This window comes from Pantherophis guttatus, chromosome 3, assembly GCF_059756535.1.
Source record: "Pantherophis guttatus breed Tessera chromosome 3, ASM5975653v1, whole genome shotgun sequence".
NCBI classification, from domain to species: Eukaryota; Metazoa; Chordata; class Lepidosauria; order Squamata; family Colubridae; genus Pantherophis; species Pantherophis guttatus.
Genome location: NC_142065.1, coordinates 100,290,632 through 100,308,640, shown reverse-complemented (window position 1 = coordinate 100,308,640; position 18,009 = coordinate 100,290,632). Strand labels below are relative to the sequence as shown.

General features: G+C 37.7%; 1 protein-coding gene across 4 annotated transcripts in view; it reads right to left on the bottom strand.

The window, feature by feature from the left end:
* TPR (translocated promoter region, nuclear basket protein) overlaps positions 1–18,009 on the bottom strand; it is a 61,539-nt gene that overhangs the window by 2,019 nt on the left and 41,511 nt on the right. Inside the window, exons 32-49 of one of the 4 annotated variants that reach the window (XM_034409609.3) lie at positions 17,014–17,160; positions 15,555–15,753; positions 13,771–13,976; positions 12,873–12,934; positions 12,574–12,782; positions 11,388–11,660; positions 10,757–10,905; positions 10,001–10,084; positions 8,679–8,879; positions 7,923–8,057; positions 7,569–7,659; positions 6,992–7,170; positions 4,870–4,938; positions 4,102–4,196; positions 3,623–3,726; positions 2,676–2,771; positions 1,515–1,671; positions 120–238 (exon numbers count right to left, since the gene is read on the bottom strand). In XM_034409609.3, the coding sequence (XP_034265500.2) occupies positions 120–238; positions 1,515–1,671; positions 2,676–2,771; positions 3,623–3,726; positions 4,102–4,196; positions 4,870–4,938; positions 6,992–7,170; positions 7,569–7,659; positions 7,923–8,057; positions 8,679–8,879; positions 10,001–10,084; positions 10,757–10,905; positions 11,388–11,660; positions 12,574–12,782; positions 12,873–12,934; positions 13,771–13,976; positions 15,555–15,753; positions 17,014–17,160 (2,575 nt within the window). The remainder of the gene's footprint in view (positions 1–119; positions 239–1,514; positions 1,672–2,675; positions 2,772–3,622; positions 3,727–4,101; positions 4,197–4,869; positions 4,939–6,991; positions 7,171–7,568; positions 7,660–7,922; positions 8,058–8,678; positions 8,880–10,000; positions 10,085–10,756; positions 10,906–11,387; positions 11,661–12,573; positions 12,783–12,872; positions 12,935–13,770; positions 13,977–15,554; positions 15,754–17,013; positions 17,161–18,009) is intronic. The other 3 variants (XM_034409611.3, XM_060690104.2, XM_087890094.1) reach the window with 3 other exon arrangements.

Sequence of the window (18,009 nt, the reverse complement as noted above, 5' to 3'; positions counted from 1 at the left end):
CAGGAACTGGATCCTAAGTAGCTTTTGGGGGCTCCGTCATAACTTCCAGCCCTTAAGTGACTATCTGTACTTCAAATGATGGTTCTCTAAATCCAGGATTTGATGGGAGTTATATATACCTGCAGATGAACTAGAAGGTGGATCTTGACTGGTAGAAGGAAGATCTGATTCATCAGGAGTTTGAGATGATTCCTCCTCTTGCTGGCTATCAATGTCTAGACCTACCTCTGAAGAAATTCTAAAACAAAAGGGATGCACAGGGAAGAAATGTGAATAACAACAACAGAAAATATATACAAACACATCCCACAAGGGGCTTCAACCAGCCTATCTTAGAGCCACGAGAACAGAAAACCATGAAACCCTAACTTTGAAAGCAGTCTACACTTTATGTTCACCCACACCTAGTGATGGCACAGGAGATGACATATTCAGTGGTGAAATTGGAATTTCGTCTTTATTGTTCTAGCAAAAGTTAACAGTTACCATATCTGTGAGAACTAGTATGGAGGCTTTTATTTTGGAAAGACTGTTCCCTTTAAAGGTGGGGCAAGAAAAAATGGAAGCATAGAAGTGAATCTCTCACTGTTTTTTTCAGCTCTGTGTCAGTTCTCTGCTGATTTTTACTATAACCAATATGTATTAAACTACTACAGTTGAGCAAAATAATAATGATGCTTTGCTCCAAGAAAATTTAGTCAGTTTTGCAAAAAGCTCAATTGGGAAACAACACTTAGCAATGAGGTTATTGAACCCATCTTTCAAAATTACTTCAATTGGCTCTATGGCCAGATTGCGATCTATAAAAAAGTACATCATTATCAAGAATTAACTACACTTAGCCTTAGCCAGAGCAACAAAGTTGGGTAAAAGAAAAAAAAATCACTCCAGTGCATAGAAATGTTTCCAAAGAATTTATTGGTGTGTCCTAATTTTATCTCCTGGAAAGTTTCAATATCCCCAATATCAGAAGAGAACTAGTCTGAACTAGAATGCTATCGATGCTATTTTCTATTATGAACCTAGTGAACTTGCAAATCACTCTCTGGAACCATTTGGCAATTTTATATCAAGACTATATTCCTGCAGAGATCTCAAAATGTCAGCAATTTATAAGGACTAGTACTAATAAATAATTGGTATAATGCCACACAGGTCCAGATGCAAGTCATTGGCCAGGAATGTACAATTGAAATTCTGCCTTGGGCAATCCATCTGTTATGGCACAAAACCTCCTATCTAAACAGATTGGGCTTAAGAGTGCTCTTAGACTGGGAAGTAGAGTGGCTCTGCCAGAAACAAGTCCAAACAGATATTAAGAGTATATTAGGAAAGATGGGAATATTGTGGTAGATCAAACCACCATATTGGTTGTTTTAAAAATACAAAAGATTCAGTGATAGATAATAAATGATCAGACCGTCCTCATTTCAGTTAGATTGTACCCATCTTGTTCAGATGCTTTTGCAGACAAAAAAAAAACTGATTTTATCCAACCAAAACCTTCAGCTTACCCTTCCGATTCTGCCTCCACAAAAACCTCATCACCATCATCACCTGTTCCAGATTCAGAAGTGGTTGATAAATTACCAGTGGAAGTTGTAACCATTGGAACAGATTGGGAGGCGTGCTCGGAAGCATCAGCAGAGGTGCTTTCAGTAAATACAGATACTGGAAATAGAGGGGGGGGGGGGAGAGAACAAAGTGTAAGCCAAACCAAGAAGATGATGCTTTCTCTCTCCCCATCACACCAAATGCTATAGTTAAACATTCTTGCTTTTGTTACATGCCAGTCAGAACAATTGGCAGCATCAAAATATGAAATCTACCAATTGTTTTTGCACTTCTCTAACCCCTATTGCTAAATCCCTGTACTGTAGCATCTTACCAATCGTTGAAAAGGTTTAACATTGTTTTCAAATTAAGCCCAGCACTCTCAAATTTCCTAACGAAGCCAAGTCATACCAACTCCATCCACCATGATTCCTGGACTCTCATAAAAAGTTAAAAATGAACTTAGCTTCCCCAAAATTGCTTATCCCTGTATTACAAATTCAACAGAAACATGTTTACTGTTTTCAGGGTATGTGCAATCATAGAAAAATTGTAGTCTATGCTTAGAAGTTGTAAAGCAATGGCCTTCTACTTTCCTTGCAGCAGCCAAGATTGAATTGTATGTTGATTTGGGGGCAGGAGAGAGGATCAAGATGATAGAGAAGATAATTAGGGATGTATAGGATTTTACATGAAAAACAGATTTTTGTGTCTATTTTTGAATAGACACAGCATCAGAGGAGGTGGAGGAAACTAGAGTGCCATAAACTACACTTTTTGTTATGTGATAATAAACTTTGATCCTTTGAGACAACCTTTCTAGAGGTTAGTTAAGATTTTCTGATTTTGATTTTGCTTTTTCTAAAAATGCCCTTAATGCTCCCAGAAAAATAAAGGATTCTTTGTTCAAGATCGTAAGAAATTTAGCATCACAGATGCCTTGCTTCTCTACTTACACAGATATCTTTGTTTTTAACCTCAACTTGAGAACTACCAGCCAGTGTTTCTCTGGATGAAAAGCATCAACATCTGTTTCCCACCAAATAGTTCCCTTTCTGTCAACAAACATTCTGCTCTAATGACACTACTAGGAATGCATCATCTGTAGAAACTGAGCTCACCAGGTGCTGCAACTTGTAGTGGAGTTGTTGGGACACTACGACCTCCTGATTCTTCTTCGTGGGCAAGAAAGAGAGGTGTTTCATACATTCCTAGCCCTAACAAGAATTTGGAAAAAAAATATACTTCGATGCAGTCTCAAAGGCATAATATTCAACCAAGAAAGCATTTGATTCTATGTTACCTTAACAGAAAAGCCCAGGTTTGTTTTTTTTAAAAAAGGAATACAAAACTCACCTAAACTTTAAAAAGCAGAAATACAGCAATTTATCTGGGAAACCTTTTGGACTTTTTTTTAAAAAAAAAAAAAGATACTGGGCTTAATGTAACAATTAAAAGTAGCGATCTAAAGTTCATTTTGAAATCCTATATCTAAGTTTTAATGGATATAAACACTCATACCCGATTTATATTTGATATGCATATCATATGAATGATTTAGATTTTTTTTTTAATTGAAAATTATTAAAAAATACAGAAAAAAAAGTATAACAATATGGATAGAATTTCCTCAGTGCAAATCCTAACCAACTGTAAAGAAATGTGTGGGTATGTGCTTTTAAAAAGTAGTAAATGATCTAAAAATTGGTATCAGAGGTTTTTTTTTCCATATTTGTATTTGTTTGCACTTCAGCAGAAAGTTCTCTAGTTTGAGTTCTTTTTGACCTACATTTAATGCCGCCTACTAAAAATAAAGGGAGCTACTTTGGTATAATGGTTAAAGCATAAGGCAAAAAACGAGGAGACCAAGAGCAAAGCCAGCTGAGTGACCTTGGGTTGGTCACTCTCTCTCAGGCCTAAGAAGGAGATAATAGCAAATCACTTCTGAAATCTTGTCAAGAAAACTGCAGGGAGTTGTCACCAAGAGTCAACACTGACTTGAACAGAACGGAACAAAATAAAACACCATCTAAATATAAAAGAGAAGCACAAGTTCAGATATCTATACCTCCTTGTGATGCAAGTTGACCAAGATCTGACTGGCCAGAGGTTTGTGGCATATCTTCAGGAGGCCCAAACCTGAACCGAGGAACTCCAGCAACCTGAGGAGAGCTGGAAGACAGATTACATTCTGTTTTACCCATCAGTAACTAATTCTGCATCACTATAAGAGTTAGAAAAAAATTGAAATTTTAAAGGAATTACAATAAATTATCTTTGGCAACTGAAAATATATTTCTATAAAGTTTTTAACATCGGAGTCCTATGGTTTTAATAGTTTTCATTGTTTTTAAATATTTGTCATCATTACGACTTTGGTTGCGTTTTTGTTTTTCCATGAGTCATGTATGTGAGATGGGTGGCTATTGAACAAACAAACAAACAGATAAAAAAAAGATATAATTAATATATACCAAGTGAAGAAATCCATACATTCTGTAGTATTTAAAAGGCTTGCTGGTCTTTTGTTGATCAGAATCAACTTACTGAATTGCTTCTGCAAATCCATCCGTACGATGTGGTACCACCAATGTTGGGGTGCTTGGAACTGTCCGGTCTTCATCATCAAAGAAATGCTGCTGCTAGAAAGAGATATTAACAACTATTGGCATGTTTTCCTTTAAAAGTATCATCTGTCATGTCATGTGCCCCCCACTAAACAAGTTTTTTAAAGGCTACATTACTTTTATAAATATGCAGAGTCTCTGCTTTGGATCACCAAACAACTTAGTGAATGAGTACTTTGAGGAAACTCTGGAATAACTAAAACATTTCAGTTGAAGAATTTTGTACTGATTTCCCAATCATGCTGAATTCAAAGAATATAGGGCTTTTACTAAGCCTTTGACCCATCTAGTTTATCAAGGGTAGGAAACAAAATAGACTATACAACCGGATACAGTGCCATCCCAATGAAAGAGGAGTAGGTTATTTTAGTGGTGAGAAATACTCCCAAATTCCAGCAGGGAGGTAGTTGCACTGTAGTCCACTTGGGAATGGGAGTATTTGCTGCAGTATCATCACCAAACCATTTCCAACCGGAGTGGATGGGCATGTCTTTATTACAAAGCCTATTTCATTATTTTTAATCAAACACATATTTTTTTCTTCAATCAAAATGGAACTTATTTCAAAGAACACCTCTGTCTCTCAATAAGATCCTTTAACAATGCAGGGAAGCAGATCAGTAAATTAAGGGCCTGCCATAACACAGGTGAAATACAAATGTTGTATTTAGAAATGGTAATTACTTACCATGCCACCTATGCCTGGAGTTAGTTGGAGTCCACGTCCCACAGACTGCCTCCGAGTCATTTGTATCCTCTATATAGCCAAGAAAATTTTTTTAAAACGCTTCAGTGATTTCAGTAGAAAATGTCAATTTTTTAAAATATAGGGTTGGGAATATTGTTCTGTTTTGAGTCTGATTACACTCTGATTGTGTTGTTCCAAAATGTGACATAGTTGATTTTAGTTTGAAATGCTAGATGCCTCAAGCCATAGTGTTTAACAATGATTTAACAATAACTTTTATTTGCGGTCACAGACCAAAATACAAATATAATTGCAAAAGAACGTGGGGAAAGTAACATCATAAACAGTTGGCTACCAAAAGCGTAACAATGATTTATGGTTCAGTGTTATGTTGGTTATTGCTTTTTCAAGAAATGACAGAATGCAAATATGAAGTCAGCCACTGTCAGTTCTGCAAATGTTTATTTTTGAATCAATTTTCCTGCTAATCTGTTATTTGAAATTTTAGGTTTACACTTGACTATGAATTCTAATGTATTTTCTCAGAACACATTCTCAACATTGGCATTTAAAAATATATTTCCGCTTAAAATAAGCATAGATAGATTTTAAGGATTTCTTTTCTGGTGAGGAGAAATGTAACATCCAGAAAATCTAAACACTATACTATACAACATTCAGGCTCTAAACCACAAAATCACAGTCAGTTTGGTTCACTTTAAAATCTCATTCTAGAACATTTTATCTTTAAAGAGCTACTTTAATGAAATTCCTCCTGACAACTCTTCTAAATCATCTAGATTAATTGCACAAAATAAACAAGCATTAGATGTCCCACATCATCCTAATGGGAAAGGAAGCAAGAGAAGAGATGAGCTCTGTTTCTCCTTTATCCTTAAATGGTACCAATCCTTTTGGAGATGCTGATGCATTTAGGAGAGATAACATGAAAGCACAGAGCAAAGGTCCAGAGGTGTGTTTTGGACCACTGGGGTTAGGCAATTTAGAAACTTAAGAAAATTTAGCCTAATAGATCTGAACTGGGGAAGGGGGATAGCAAGAATAAAACTAAAATAGCAGTATGTAACATCAGGAGGCCAGATACAACCCCAGACATCAAAGGCAATCTTTGGTCCTCCACTATTATTTTGTTTGGCTCCAGTGACCACTACCTGTGCTGGTGAGGGTGATGACAGTGCAAAAACATTTGAAGGGCCCCAGACTGCCCATTTATGCTTGTAAATAGATTGCTTACTGAATCTTATTGGACTCAATAGGATTTCCTTCTGAATAGGGCTACCCAGGATTGCATTGTACAACTAGGAAATTTGAGCTCAAATCTCACATTGCTATAAAGACTACTGAGTAACTTGATCTTCCAGCTTAATTAAAAACTTTATCTCTCCCTATCCTAATCTAAGTATCTAGCTATCTAGCTTCACTAACGTAAGGAAAAAAAATCTCTGCATAGCCCAACATTCATGTTGAACAAGTTTTAGAGTTATGAATTGCAAACATGGTAAACCATGATGTAAATTGGGCCCGTTGGATAAATATGCAGAAATAATATTCTTTTATCATTTATATTTTAGTTTAAAAGAGTTAAATTTTGAAATATACACCAAATACAATAATCCTGAGCATTTTTATTGCTTTTTGTGCAAATATGCTGTAAAATTTGTAGAGAAAAATAAAACTTGGCTTTACTAACTTGTCAGTGTAAAGGGTTCATGAATTGGATTAGACATGGTAACAGGTTAGCCAATGGGGACTGTTTGGTGACCCATACGGCTCAGAGCCTGGGTGTGGCTTAGGTTCACTGATCTGTATACTGTATATGTAAATGCTTCTGTGATTCTATAGCTTCTGTGATTCTTGATTCTGTACTTCTGGATTCTGAGTTCTGGTTCTGGCTTATGCTATATGGTATTGTAAAGAAGTTTCTTATATAAAAGAATCCTGCTGAATTGTTTGAATTGTGTGCTGGTTGGATTGCTGCAAAATCTAACATAACTATCCAAGAGAGGATTTGTATTTTGCTGATACAAATAAGCAATGAGCAATCTCTCAAAGCCACATGAGCAAGAACATTTCAGAGTAGTCTTCCCTGTGGTTCTCGCACCTGCACTGGAGGTCCCAGTTCCTGAGGTGGAGCAGGAATAGCATGGATAGTTAATCGTGGAGGTAAAGGATGAGGTCGAGGTGGACGGGGAACTTGTCTCTCAGAAGCAGAGGTTGGTTGCTGTTCCCTTGGGCTTTCCTGAGAGAATGAAGACTCTACGGTACCTGTGCTCCCATCACCTGATGATATGGAAATATATACAATGACATATACTTACATATATGTACATATACTGTACATATAATTATAATTACAAAGGCACATTTGTAACTCCAAATCATTTTACGCTTCCTAAACCACGCTCAATTATATTTTCTGGAATGAGTATTTCAATATATCACCAACAAAAAACCTTGAGCTAACAAAACAAGAGCATTTTGTCAAGGCAGAGGGGCCTGATTTTAAGCTTTCAGAGATTTCAAAGCATCTTTGCTTAGTTGAGATAAGGAACTAGATGTTCATCCAGCAAAAGGAATCAAGGGCATAAAACATGGATACCGCTAGTGAATAACCTGCCCAAATGATTGTTTCCTTTAAACAAGTATATACTATTAAGAAAACATAGAGTTAATCATACCACAGTTCTGGGAGTCAGCTGCCCTCTGGCTATTTTCACCTCCAGCAATACTCTCTTCAGTTTCTGTACTGGGATCCATTCCATCTGCACCCTGAAATAAATTAAGAGTGGATATCAAGAATTAGCTGTAATATTAACGGGGGTAGAGAGAGGAAAAAACTGACATTTCTTCCACTGGATTCTTTCCGAACTGAAAAATTACCTCCAGTGCTTCAAGCCAAATGGCTATCTCTCTTGATCAGTGCTATGAGAACTCTGAGAATAATTTTCCCCAAGAAGTTAAAGTAGATTTGCATATAAAAGGTGATTTTTAAAATCATTAATTTTATCCATATTAGCAACAAATATTCATACCTCAGCATCATCTGCTTCATATCCATCATTACCATCCACACTGCCAGTGCTTTCATTGCTATCTTCGCCTTCATCCCCCATTCCTGTGTCTTCATCATCATCATCCTCATCATCTTCTTCTTCATCTTCATATTCCTAAAAAAAATGTTTTCTCTAAGTATACTGAACCATGCACAATGCGATGAAGTAATGGTCTTTGGGAACTAAAGGGATCTTTTGTTGAGAATTAAAATATGCGATATTTCAAATAATAAAAGTGGTATTGTCACAAAAGGCAGAAAGGGTCATAAAAATGAAACTATGACTGCGTTCTTGGATAAATGTCTGAAATTATTCCTAGCAGTATCAGTTGGAAATACAACCTTCAATTCAGAATTTATGTAACTTTTAGAAATAAAATGGTAATGCATTTTTAAATTAGTAAAATACATCCTTTTTATTAACTAATAGAACCAAGGACATCCTTATTCTTGGTATTTACTCTAAAAATTAGGCTGGATTTAGACTATTTCTAGTAGACTCAGAAATATCAAAGTCCAATGTATTAGTTGACTTTAAAGATATGTAATGATATTTAAAGATATGTAATGGTTGCTCCTACAGTGCTTGCAAAAAGCCACAACCAATATAATAATACTCAATGAGAGCCAATACATAGAAACTGAGGAGCCATCATAGGAATTTGGGGATGTTAAATAGTTCCTTCTTCACTCACAGGCCCACACTAAATAAGAAAATAAATATAGTACAAATTACTTCTGCTTCACCATCATTTTCCTCATCTTCATCCTCTTCATCATCACTGTCAATGACAATGACATCATCTCTCTTGCCCTGACACTCTTGGGATGAGGTTGTATTCTGCTGATCTGATTGAAGAGGTCCAAGGTCTATAGGGAGGGACTGAGAAGTTTCCTCACTATCCTCCATAGGTGTATACTCGCCCTGAGTGACACCCTTCAAATGAAGAGGAAGACAGTAGTGGTCAGGGAAATTAAAACAAATACTATTGACAACCATCCTCACAACTTTTTTTCTCTTTCACAAATGAACACAAATGAATGAAAGTTCTTCATGGGGTTAAAACCTTCACTAGCTCGGTTTTAAAGGCTGAAGCAAATAGGAAACTGGGCTTTAATCTGCCCCAAGGAAGAAGCCATGCTTTGATTTTGAGCAATAAACTAGTAATAAATGGGGCTTTGCATTACAAACTCTGCCCCTTTTGAATATGTGACCTCACGGTGCAGGTAGAAAAGGGGCGGGGCTTCCACTGCAACATTGCTGACATCACTTGACCCCCTTCCCTTATCCTCTTCTCCCCATGGACACTACTGTGCTTCCTTGACTTTGAAGCCTATATGTTAAATGAAAACTATTGTGTGAAACTTTTAAGAATGAACTAGAAACATGAAGTCATGTGACCAACCATTTCAGAACTTCTTTCTTCAGAGGGCATGTCCCTGAACTGACATCTATTTTAGGCAAAGTGGAATTAACTACTGCAAAGACCTCCTAGTCCCTCCTAATCACTGAGTGGAGCTATGAAACTGCTAGTTTAAACAAGAAGGTAGTAAAAAACCAGATATGCATGCCAGGAGAATAGCAATGCAAAGAAAAGCTTCGCCAGAGAAAGAAAGGATGAAACATTTGCACCAACTCGTAGAAGTTTAAATTAGTAGGCATGACTTATACAGGAGAGGTCACTATCCTGTTTAGCAACTACTTAGTTGCCAGTTCCAATTGTGGTTGCTAAGTGAGGACTAGCTGTAGTTGAGTAAAAGGCTACTGAGAAATACAGTATTATATGCAAATGTATCGTGTATATATGCATACACACACATACGCTGCTTTAATTCTCTCTTCTGATAGCACCTCCTGTCCTTCATGAGTATTGGAGGATTTTTTGTAATGCCTATGTAAAATCCTCTTATAATAAAAATTATGTGAGGGTTGGAGGAGCTATGGACACTATTGCTGGAGAGAAAAATTGATAAGTAATTCATTCACATGGATATTTCTGTATGTTGTCACAACATACAAATAAGATGTGGAAATTGTTCCTGCAATCAGGAACTTACTTCGCCAATGGAATCCTGTGAATCCTGATTGTAAGCCTGAGCTTCTATTTCTCCGTCCGTGCTCTCTTCTGCAGTTACTTCCTCCTGAAATATAAAAATGTATGGCGTTAATTCGGTAATGTTAAGATCATATACACTGCACATCAAAAAACAAAACAAAACAACCCCAGTATTTTACAGTAGAGGCTATTACTGTAATTGTAATAATTTGCAAATCTTAGTTAATATTGCTCCTGATCCATGAATACCAAAGTCAAACCTTTTAAAGTTTTAAATAACAGCTTTCATGGTAAGTTGTTAATATTGAAGGTATTTAATTATTAAAAACTAGTCAATACAAACCACTTAAATCTGCAATCACTTTGTTATTGACATTTGATATCTGACAAATGAATATATAAGACCATTTTAATGACAAACATGGTACAGGTAGTCCCATGACTTATGACCACAAATTTAACCCAAAATTTCTGTTGCTAAGCAGAACAGTTGTTAAGTGAGTTCTGCCCCATTTTAGGACCATTCTTGCCACAGTTGTTAAGTGAATCACTGCAGCTGTTAAGTTACTAATATGGTTATTAAATGAATCTGGCTTCTCCACTGACTTTGCTTGTCAGAAAGTCGCAAAAGTAGATGACATGACTAAGGGCCAGACAATTAATACAGTCTGATATTCAAAATAGTTGAAAGCCAATATCTAAGACTGCAATATTTTTTCCTTGAGATGCTCATAACCCAATAGTTCCCCTTACAAACCTCTGGCCCAACTCTCTGCACAGTTCTGAGTTTCTTTGCAAGAGGCAGATCAACCATTTCCTCGGGAATCTGTTCTGAGTTTTCAACAGTATTCTCCTCTTCTTCCTCTCGTGCTCGTTTGGGCAGAGACGAACTGGGAGTAGCTGAAACTAAGAGAGAATAGTGTTTTCCTTTAGTCAAATGCCTTAAAGATCGAAGAAAAAGAAAAAAACAAACAAACAGTAGCTATGGAGTTCTCCTTTTGATGGACAGTTTGGCTGCTTATAATCAACAATTCTAAAATGCTGAAAATACTTGCTTAATTTTATATTACATCGTCAACATTTATATCATAACAAAGTTGACTCAGCTTTCCAACCTTCCAAGGTCAGTAAAATGAGGACCCAGATTGTTGGGAGCAATATGCTGACTCTGTAAACTGCTTAGAGAGGGCTGTAAAAGCACTGTGAAGCAATATATACTGTAATTCTAAGTGCTATTGCTATCACGCAATCTTTCCTAATCAGGGTACAATCTAGATAGGTTTCAACTCCCAGCCAAAGTGAGTTTTTTTTCCTGAATATTTGAGAACTGAATCTAGACAACTGAAGGCAGAAGGTTGATGTGCCTTCTAGGATTCCAGAAACCTAACCTGTGCCAAACACTGCCGTTGAGGTAGACGGTCTTTCCATCTGGGAGCTCTGCACCACCTCCATGATGGCTGGGGACGGTTCTTGAGCCGTTGGTTCGATCTGAGGATGACTCTGTTGGGTAGGCTGTACGAAAGCCGTGGCCTGAGACTGCTGCTGAACTGTCAATATGGGCTGGGAAAGAGATGTCTGCACATTGGGGCTCGTGGAACGCACGGATCCGCTTGTGCTTCCGAAGACTGGAACGTGTTCAACTGGTCCTTCTGACTGCATTGCTGAAATGAAGTTAGGACACTGGTCACTTTCACTGGTCATTTTAATGCGTAAGGTGAGGGCTGGAATCTCGGCTCAGAATGAGGAAAAAAATCTAGAAGTTATGTCACCTCATTTTTAAAAAACAAAACAAAACAAAAACAGTGATGTTGCTGACCGAGTCAAATTAATCTATGTATATTTCAGTTTCCTATCTTCAGGTAACTGTTATACTGGAATATGATTCATGTTAATATAGTATGACATTTAAATATTGAGACAAGCATCTCTTACAACATTAAGATTTATGAATAAATATGCAATAAAAAGGACTAACATTTTAGCTGTTGTCACTGTGAAATGCGTGCTGTTTTCACCAACAAGGAACAGAACTTAGAATTAACAGTATTATTTTTCTAAGATGTTGTTATCCTTTCCATCATTAAAATGAGTTCAGATTACAGCCCATCAAATGATGTTTTTTTCAAATTCAATTTCTCATCTTTTCACACTTTTAAAATGCTTTTTAAGTAGATTTTTGCAACAATGCTCAAATATTCCTATTTTACAAGACATTATCACAGAAATCTTTAGACTTTAATGAAAAGATTCAGGATGCATAAAATCCTTGAACTAGGGACATCCTAAGTATTATGATGGGGGATGTTATAACCTTTCACTCATCAGTGGTTTTCTCAATCTCAAACTGGATATACATTTGCTTTCTTTAAGCAATTAAGGGGCTTTATATAGTGCTGTATAATAACAGTTGGGCCAACCTTTTGACTTTTATCCAGTTTTCTAGAGGTTCAAAAAAACATAGGTTTTTTAAAAATAAACTATTAAATTATTTTTATAAACTTTACAAATAGTAAGCACTTGTTTATTATGTCTTTACATTTATTTTTAATTCAGTACGTTTCAATCAGAAATTACCTTCCTGAGTCTCCACTTGTGTTGTTGGCATAACGGTGGCCGTTGGAGTAGTTGTAGGATTGGTGACTGTAGCAGGTGTAACCATTGGACGGATGCTAGCCCTTGGGGTGGGCTTGTTCCCGGGTATGGCAGCAGCTGTCACTTTGCTTGGGGTAGACACAACAGGAGTTGGCTTGATGTTGGCTGTTGGTGGATCTGAAGTACTAGCTCTAGAAATAATCCAAAATGATACGTTGGAGGGTGTTTTAAGCATTCAGATGGTTTGAAAAGTATAATAGAAAAAAAAATTAAGAACTCACATTCCTCGGTCACCTGCAGCTTGAGTTGATTTAAGAGTGATCTGCCTTTGCTGTTCTGGAGCCTAATGATAAGAATTATTAGTTTAAGCCAGAGGAGGCAAAAGATAACCATCAATATATCTGTAGTTAAGTTATTAATTTAATACATTTGAATACTGCTACCTATTATAAAATCTTGAAGTAGCTTACAATCAATAGAAATTCCAGGATAGGGTGATATGAGCCGCGGTGGCGCAATGGTTAAGAGTGCAGTACTGCAGGCTACTTCTGCTGACTGTTGGCTGCTTGCAATTTGGCAGTTCGAGTCTCACTAGGCTCAAGGTTGACTCAGCCATCCATCCTTCTGAGGTCGGTAAAATGAGGACTCAGATTGTTGTGGGCAATATGTTGACTCTGTAAACTGCTTAGAGAGGACTAGAAGTGGTATAGAAGTCTAAGAGCTATTACTATTTATCCTGAGCCTTTATTGCAATCTCATCAGATAATATTTAATAATATTTAATTTCTGATTTAATAATAATCAGAAAATGTATGATATTTGCCCACATATATCCTCAAGTTGGATAAAGCATAGGCTCCTGCATATCAGTTTTAGTCATTCAGGAAAGAACTGATAATTTCCCCATATTAAAACTATTCCTGATTACCTTGGGATAGCAGTCTCGAAAAAGAGACTCCAAAGCAATCTACTAATAAAGGAGAATATCTTTAGCTCAGGGTTGAGACAAGGGGTTCTTAATGCTCTTTGACTTTGCTTTTTCTTGCATTACCCAAGCTAGGTAACATCATCAGTACTATTTTAGTCAATACTTTCATTAAACTTACGCAAAAGATGAAAGGCAAAGAAAACATAAAAATATCCAATCTACAGAAGTTTTGTTTAGCACAAAATATCTACCTTGTTAATAGATTCTGGAGGCTCATCTCGCTGTTCGTGATGTCTCTCTTGTTGCTCTCTGAGTTCTCGCTCTAGACGACAAATTCGGCCTTCGTATTGTGATTTAAGTGCACTCATCCGAACTTCTAACTCTGTCTTTTGTTCCTCCAATGTGCTGCTCTTTTGCTTCCATTCCTCATTTTCTTTAGTCAGCTGATCTTTTGCTCCTGGATTAAAGAAGAGAACAATCAATCACTTCATTTTGATAGTGCTTACCAAAGTATTTTAGTAAAGAGATATATATTTTTGAAGGACTCTTAGCCAAAATATGAACTGGACAATTTTATAAATGTTATAAACTTTCTTCTTGGAAGAAGGAAAGAATTATATGCCTCAGTACTTGTTGTCCAAGGAATGCACAGAAGCATTCTCCAACACCATAGTTCAAACGAGTTGATTTTCCTATACTGTATAGCACTGATGGTGAACATCTTAGACACCGAGTGCCCAAACTGCATGCGCACGCATGCCCAAACTGAAAGGTGTGTGAATGTGCACATGCACAGACATGCGCAAATGTGCGCATGTGCAGACATGCATACATGCGCAGCAGAGACCCGAAGACCAACTGGCTGGCGGGAGTCCAGCAGCGGGGCAAGAGGTAAGATCTTTTTCTTTCGTGAGCTTCTGTTTCCTCTTTTGCAGGGAAACAGAAGCCCACAAAAGAAATGCCACAAAGATCTGACCTGGGGCGACAATGTGCGTGCCAGCAGAGAGGGCTCATCATCACGGCTCTATAGAGTATGCTCTATGTAGGCAAGCTTAGTTCTGTCCAGCACCCTGGTCCTCTCCTAAGCCATATGCTTGATTTAAATTTGGGGGTGGGTAGGGGGCACTGGTTTGAGGATGTTATTTAACTGCTTACTCTGGGACTTTCTTGCTCCAGCAGAAAATCCTTGATCTGCTCCTTCCCTGTACCAGGTAGGAACCACTGGACTATCATTTTGGAGGAGCATTGGTAATGGCACAACCTGCCTGCAACTTCTGCCCCTTCCCTCCTATCCCTATCTCCACAATGCTGGCACCATTTCTTTGTGGCTGTAAGGGGAGTAGTAGTGTTCCTGCTATCCCACTTACTGCTTTCTCGTTTCTCTGGTTTAGAAAGGCCTTCTCTTACAAGGCAAAATGGAGGAGGATGCCTCCTCCTTTGTAGTGGTCCAATACTAACTTCTAAGGATTTCCTCTTGCAGAAATTTTCTTCTTTCCTCCTTTCCCATAAGGATTGACTCCAGATTCTAAAGATGGCCAAATCTGCCTCTCTCCTCTGAGCAAACTATGCATGAGCATAAACTGAACATACATTTCCTACCAAGGGAAAAGAAGTTCTTGGCCTTGTCTCATCAGTGGAAGAGAGAGTTAATCTTATAGTATTGGCTCCACTGATGTGACAATTTATTTATTTATGGGACTTATATGGCTTCACATAATGATTCAGTGGCTCACAACAATAATAAAAGATAGCTAAAAACAAAAGTATCCCAAATCTCTCCTTTCTCTAGTTCTCCTTCCTTCTCTGTTCTTATTAAACTTCTTCCAAGAGAATAGCAACTGTGATCAATTCTAGTCTGACAAAGACTCTTCTTTAGTGTTAGTCCATATGCTATTTCGGTTGAACAATCACTTGAAAAACCAACAGTAGTTCCCAAAAGCTAATGTAAATCAAAATCAGATAGTGAATCTTCTACAAATTCACTTATTTAAAATGGCATTTCTTCTAGAATTAAAAACCTTTAAAGCCAACTTACCTGCCAGCTGTGCAATCCTCTGCTTGGCAGCCAGAAGTGTCTTTTTAGTTTTCTCCTCTTTTTCAGTGACTTGTTGTCTGAGTTGTTCTTCCTGTGTTGTTTTTTCCTGTAGATCTTGACGAAGGCGGGAAAGGTCTGATTGCAGCTGGGATATTTGCTCCTGAAGATTCTTTACTTCAGTGTCCTTCTCTCCTAGAGTCTATGGAAACCCAGGCATGAAACATTAGGCCACTGCAACTTTCCATAGCTGATGGATTGATATAATGCTAGGAATTCTTCATATAAACCTGCTACAAGAATCTTAAAACGCCCTATAGCTTGCTATTGATCAGGCTTCCATTATTTTTTCCATGATATAATATACTTATGATATAATATACTTTTTTCTACCATATAATTTCCTTAAAGGACTTAAGGTGCCCAGAGGGAAATCTATTTTATTCTCATAACCACTATTTGTGGAAGCTTAAGCTTTAGTGCAGGGGTGTCAAACTCAAGGCCCGTGGGCTGGATGTAGCCCGCAGGGTGCTTAGATCTGGTCCGCAGGGCCACCCTAGAATCAGTGAAGAAATGGCCCGTGGTGCCTCTGCCAGCGAAAATGGGCTTCCGAGTTCCAATTCAATTTTTATTTATTGATTAGCCCTTTGGGCCATATCAAGTGCAGAATTACAAAGACAAATCATTACAAAGGTTTGGTAAAACAAATTAAGTAAGATTGGAATAACTCGCAATTAAAATACAATTAGAATAAAATACGATCTAAAATAAAATCGGGATAAAATACAATAATTTAAAGTACCATTTAAATATAATTAAAATTATATTATAATGTCACCCCTGCATCTACCCAATCAGTGTTAACTGCTATTAAAATTACATTGTTAGATCAAGTGATCATTCTTACAATCTACCGCATTTTACTGCACCAACTTTGTCCTCCTTCCCATCAACTTTACCACAAATTTAGCAATCCATTTTACCAACTGCAAGTTGGAACTTAACAAACAATATCGCAAAAAGTGCTCTCTAGACTTAGGGGTGCTGGTATAAAAGATCCTGCCCAGTTACTTCCGAGTACCATTTTCAGTTGCGACGGCCTCCTGCAGCCCTCTGCCAGTGAAAATGGAGCTCAGAGTTCTGTGTTCGCTGGCAGTGGGCTGCAGGAGGCTGTTGCGGCCAAAAACGGAGCTCGAGAGCCCATTTTCACTGATAGAGCGCTCGGGCCACCACTGGTGCCCATGACACGAGTGACGTCAAGCTGGCCACACCCACCCTGGCCATGCCCACCCTGGCCCCTGAGGTCAAACACAACCCTGATGCGGCCCTTGATGAAATCGAGTTTGACACCCCAGCTTTAGAGGCTTAAACGTGACTTAGTTTTCGAGTGACAAACTCTACTTCTGTTTTGCTAGAAAATGCATCAGAGCCGCACAGATACTCCCCTTGAAAGTTCTCTTACCTTCTGTAGACTTTCAATCTGCCCCTCTAAAGCTTTTATTTTGACCTCAGCTTGGTTTAGAGCCTCTTTCATCTCCTGATGTTCTTTGTCCGAAATATGCTGTTCTGACTTCTCCGCAAAAGCCTGTGTGGCAGTCTCAGCAACCATCTACAATTTCAGACCATTAATAATAACGTTTGTACAACAATATCCAACCTTATACATGCTACTAACATCATACAGAACCTCCTGCACACTGGCCTGCCTTCTGTACTAAAGCTGTGGAGATGAAATTCAACATTGCAGGCCTATGCAGAATAACAAGCAAGCTTCAACTGCATTGGAAGTTTTTATTTTGTTTTGTAGGCAGCTAGAGCCTAATATTTTTAGCTGCTTTGGATAGTAAGATGGGAGCATATAAATTTAATAATCAAATAGCTAAATAAATAATTCTTCCTCTAGTGTTTGGGATGTGGGAGATAGACAAACGAACAGATGCACATGCACATAAATATACACATACGTACATATATTTTACTTTTCTTGTTTTCTGAGGGGGAAAAAACCATACTGATAGTTTTCAACAAAATTACAGCACATGCTTAAAAGATACTGGGTGGTGGTGGTGGCTGCATGAAGCCCATTTAGCCATTACAGAAGATCATTGAGCATTTCAGGCCCTCCACATAGACTGGTTATTTCAGAAGATGGATATGTGTTTGTGAGTTGAGGAAAAGGGAGTTGAGTTTGTGAATTTTGTGAGGCTATAGCCTAAGATAGCCAGCACAATCAGATCACTGTTACAGAAAAAAGGTGGGAAAGAGGAAACACATATCTAAAGCAAAAGAAGTGGCTTCTCTTAAGTATCATGGAAAGGATATTGAGGAAATCAAAAAGGTATCATCAATGTTCAGTGTCGTTGAACACTTCTTAAGTATACAGATTCTCTCACCTAGGGTAATTTCAGATTTAGTATGTAGTTTAACCACACTGACATTAACAGGAAGCATGAAGACT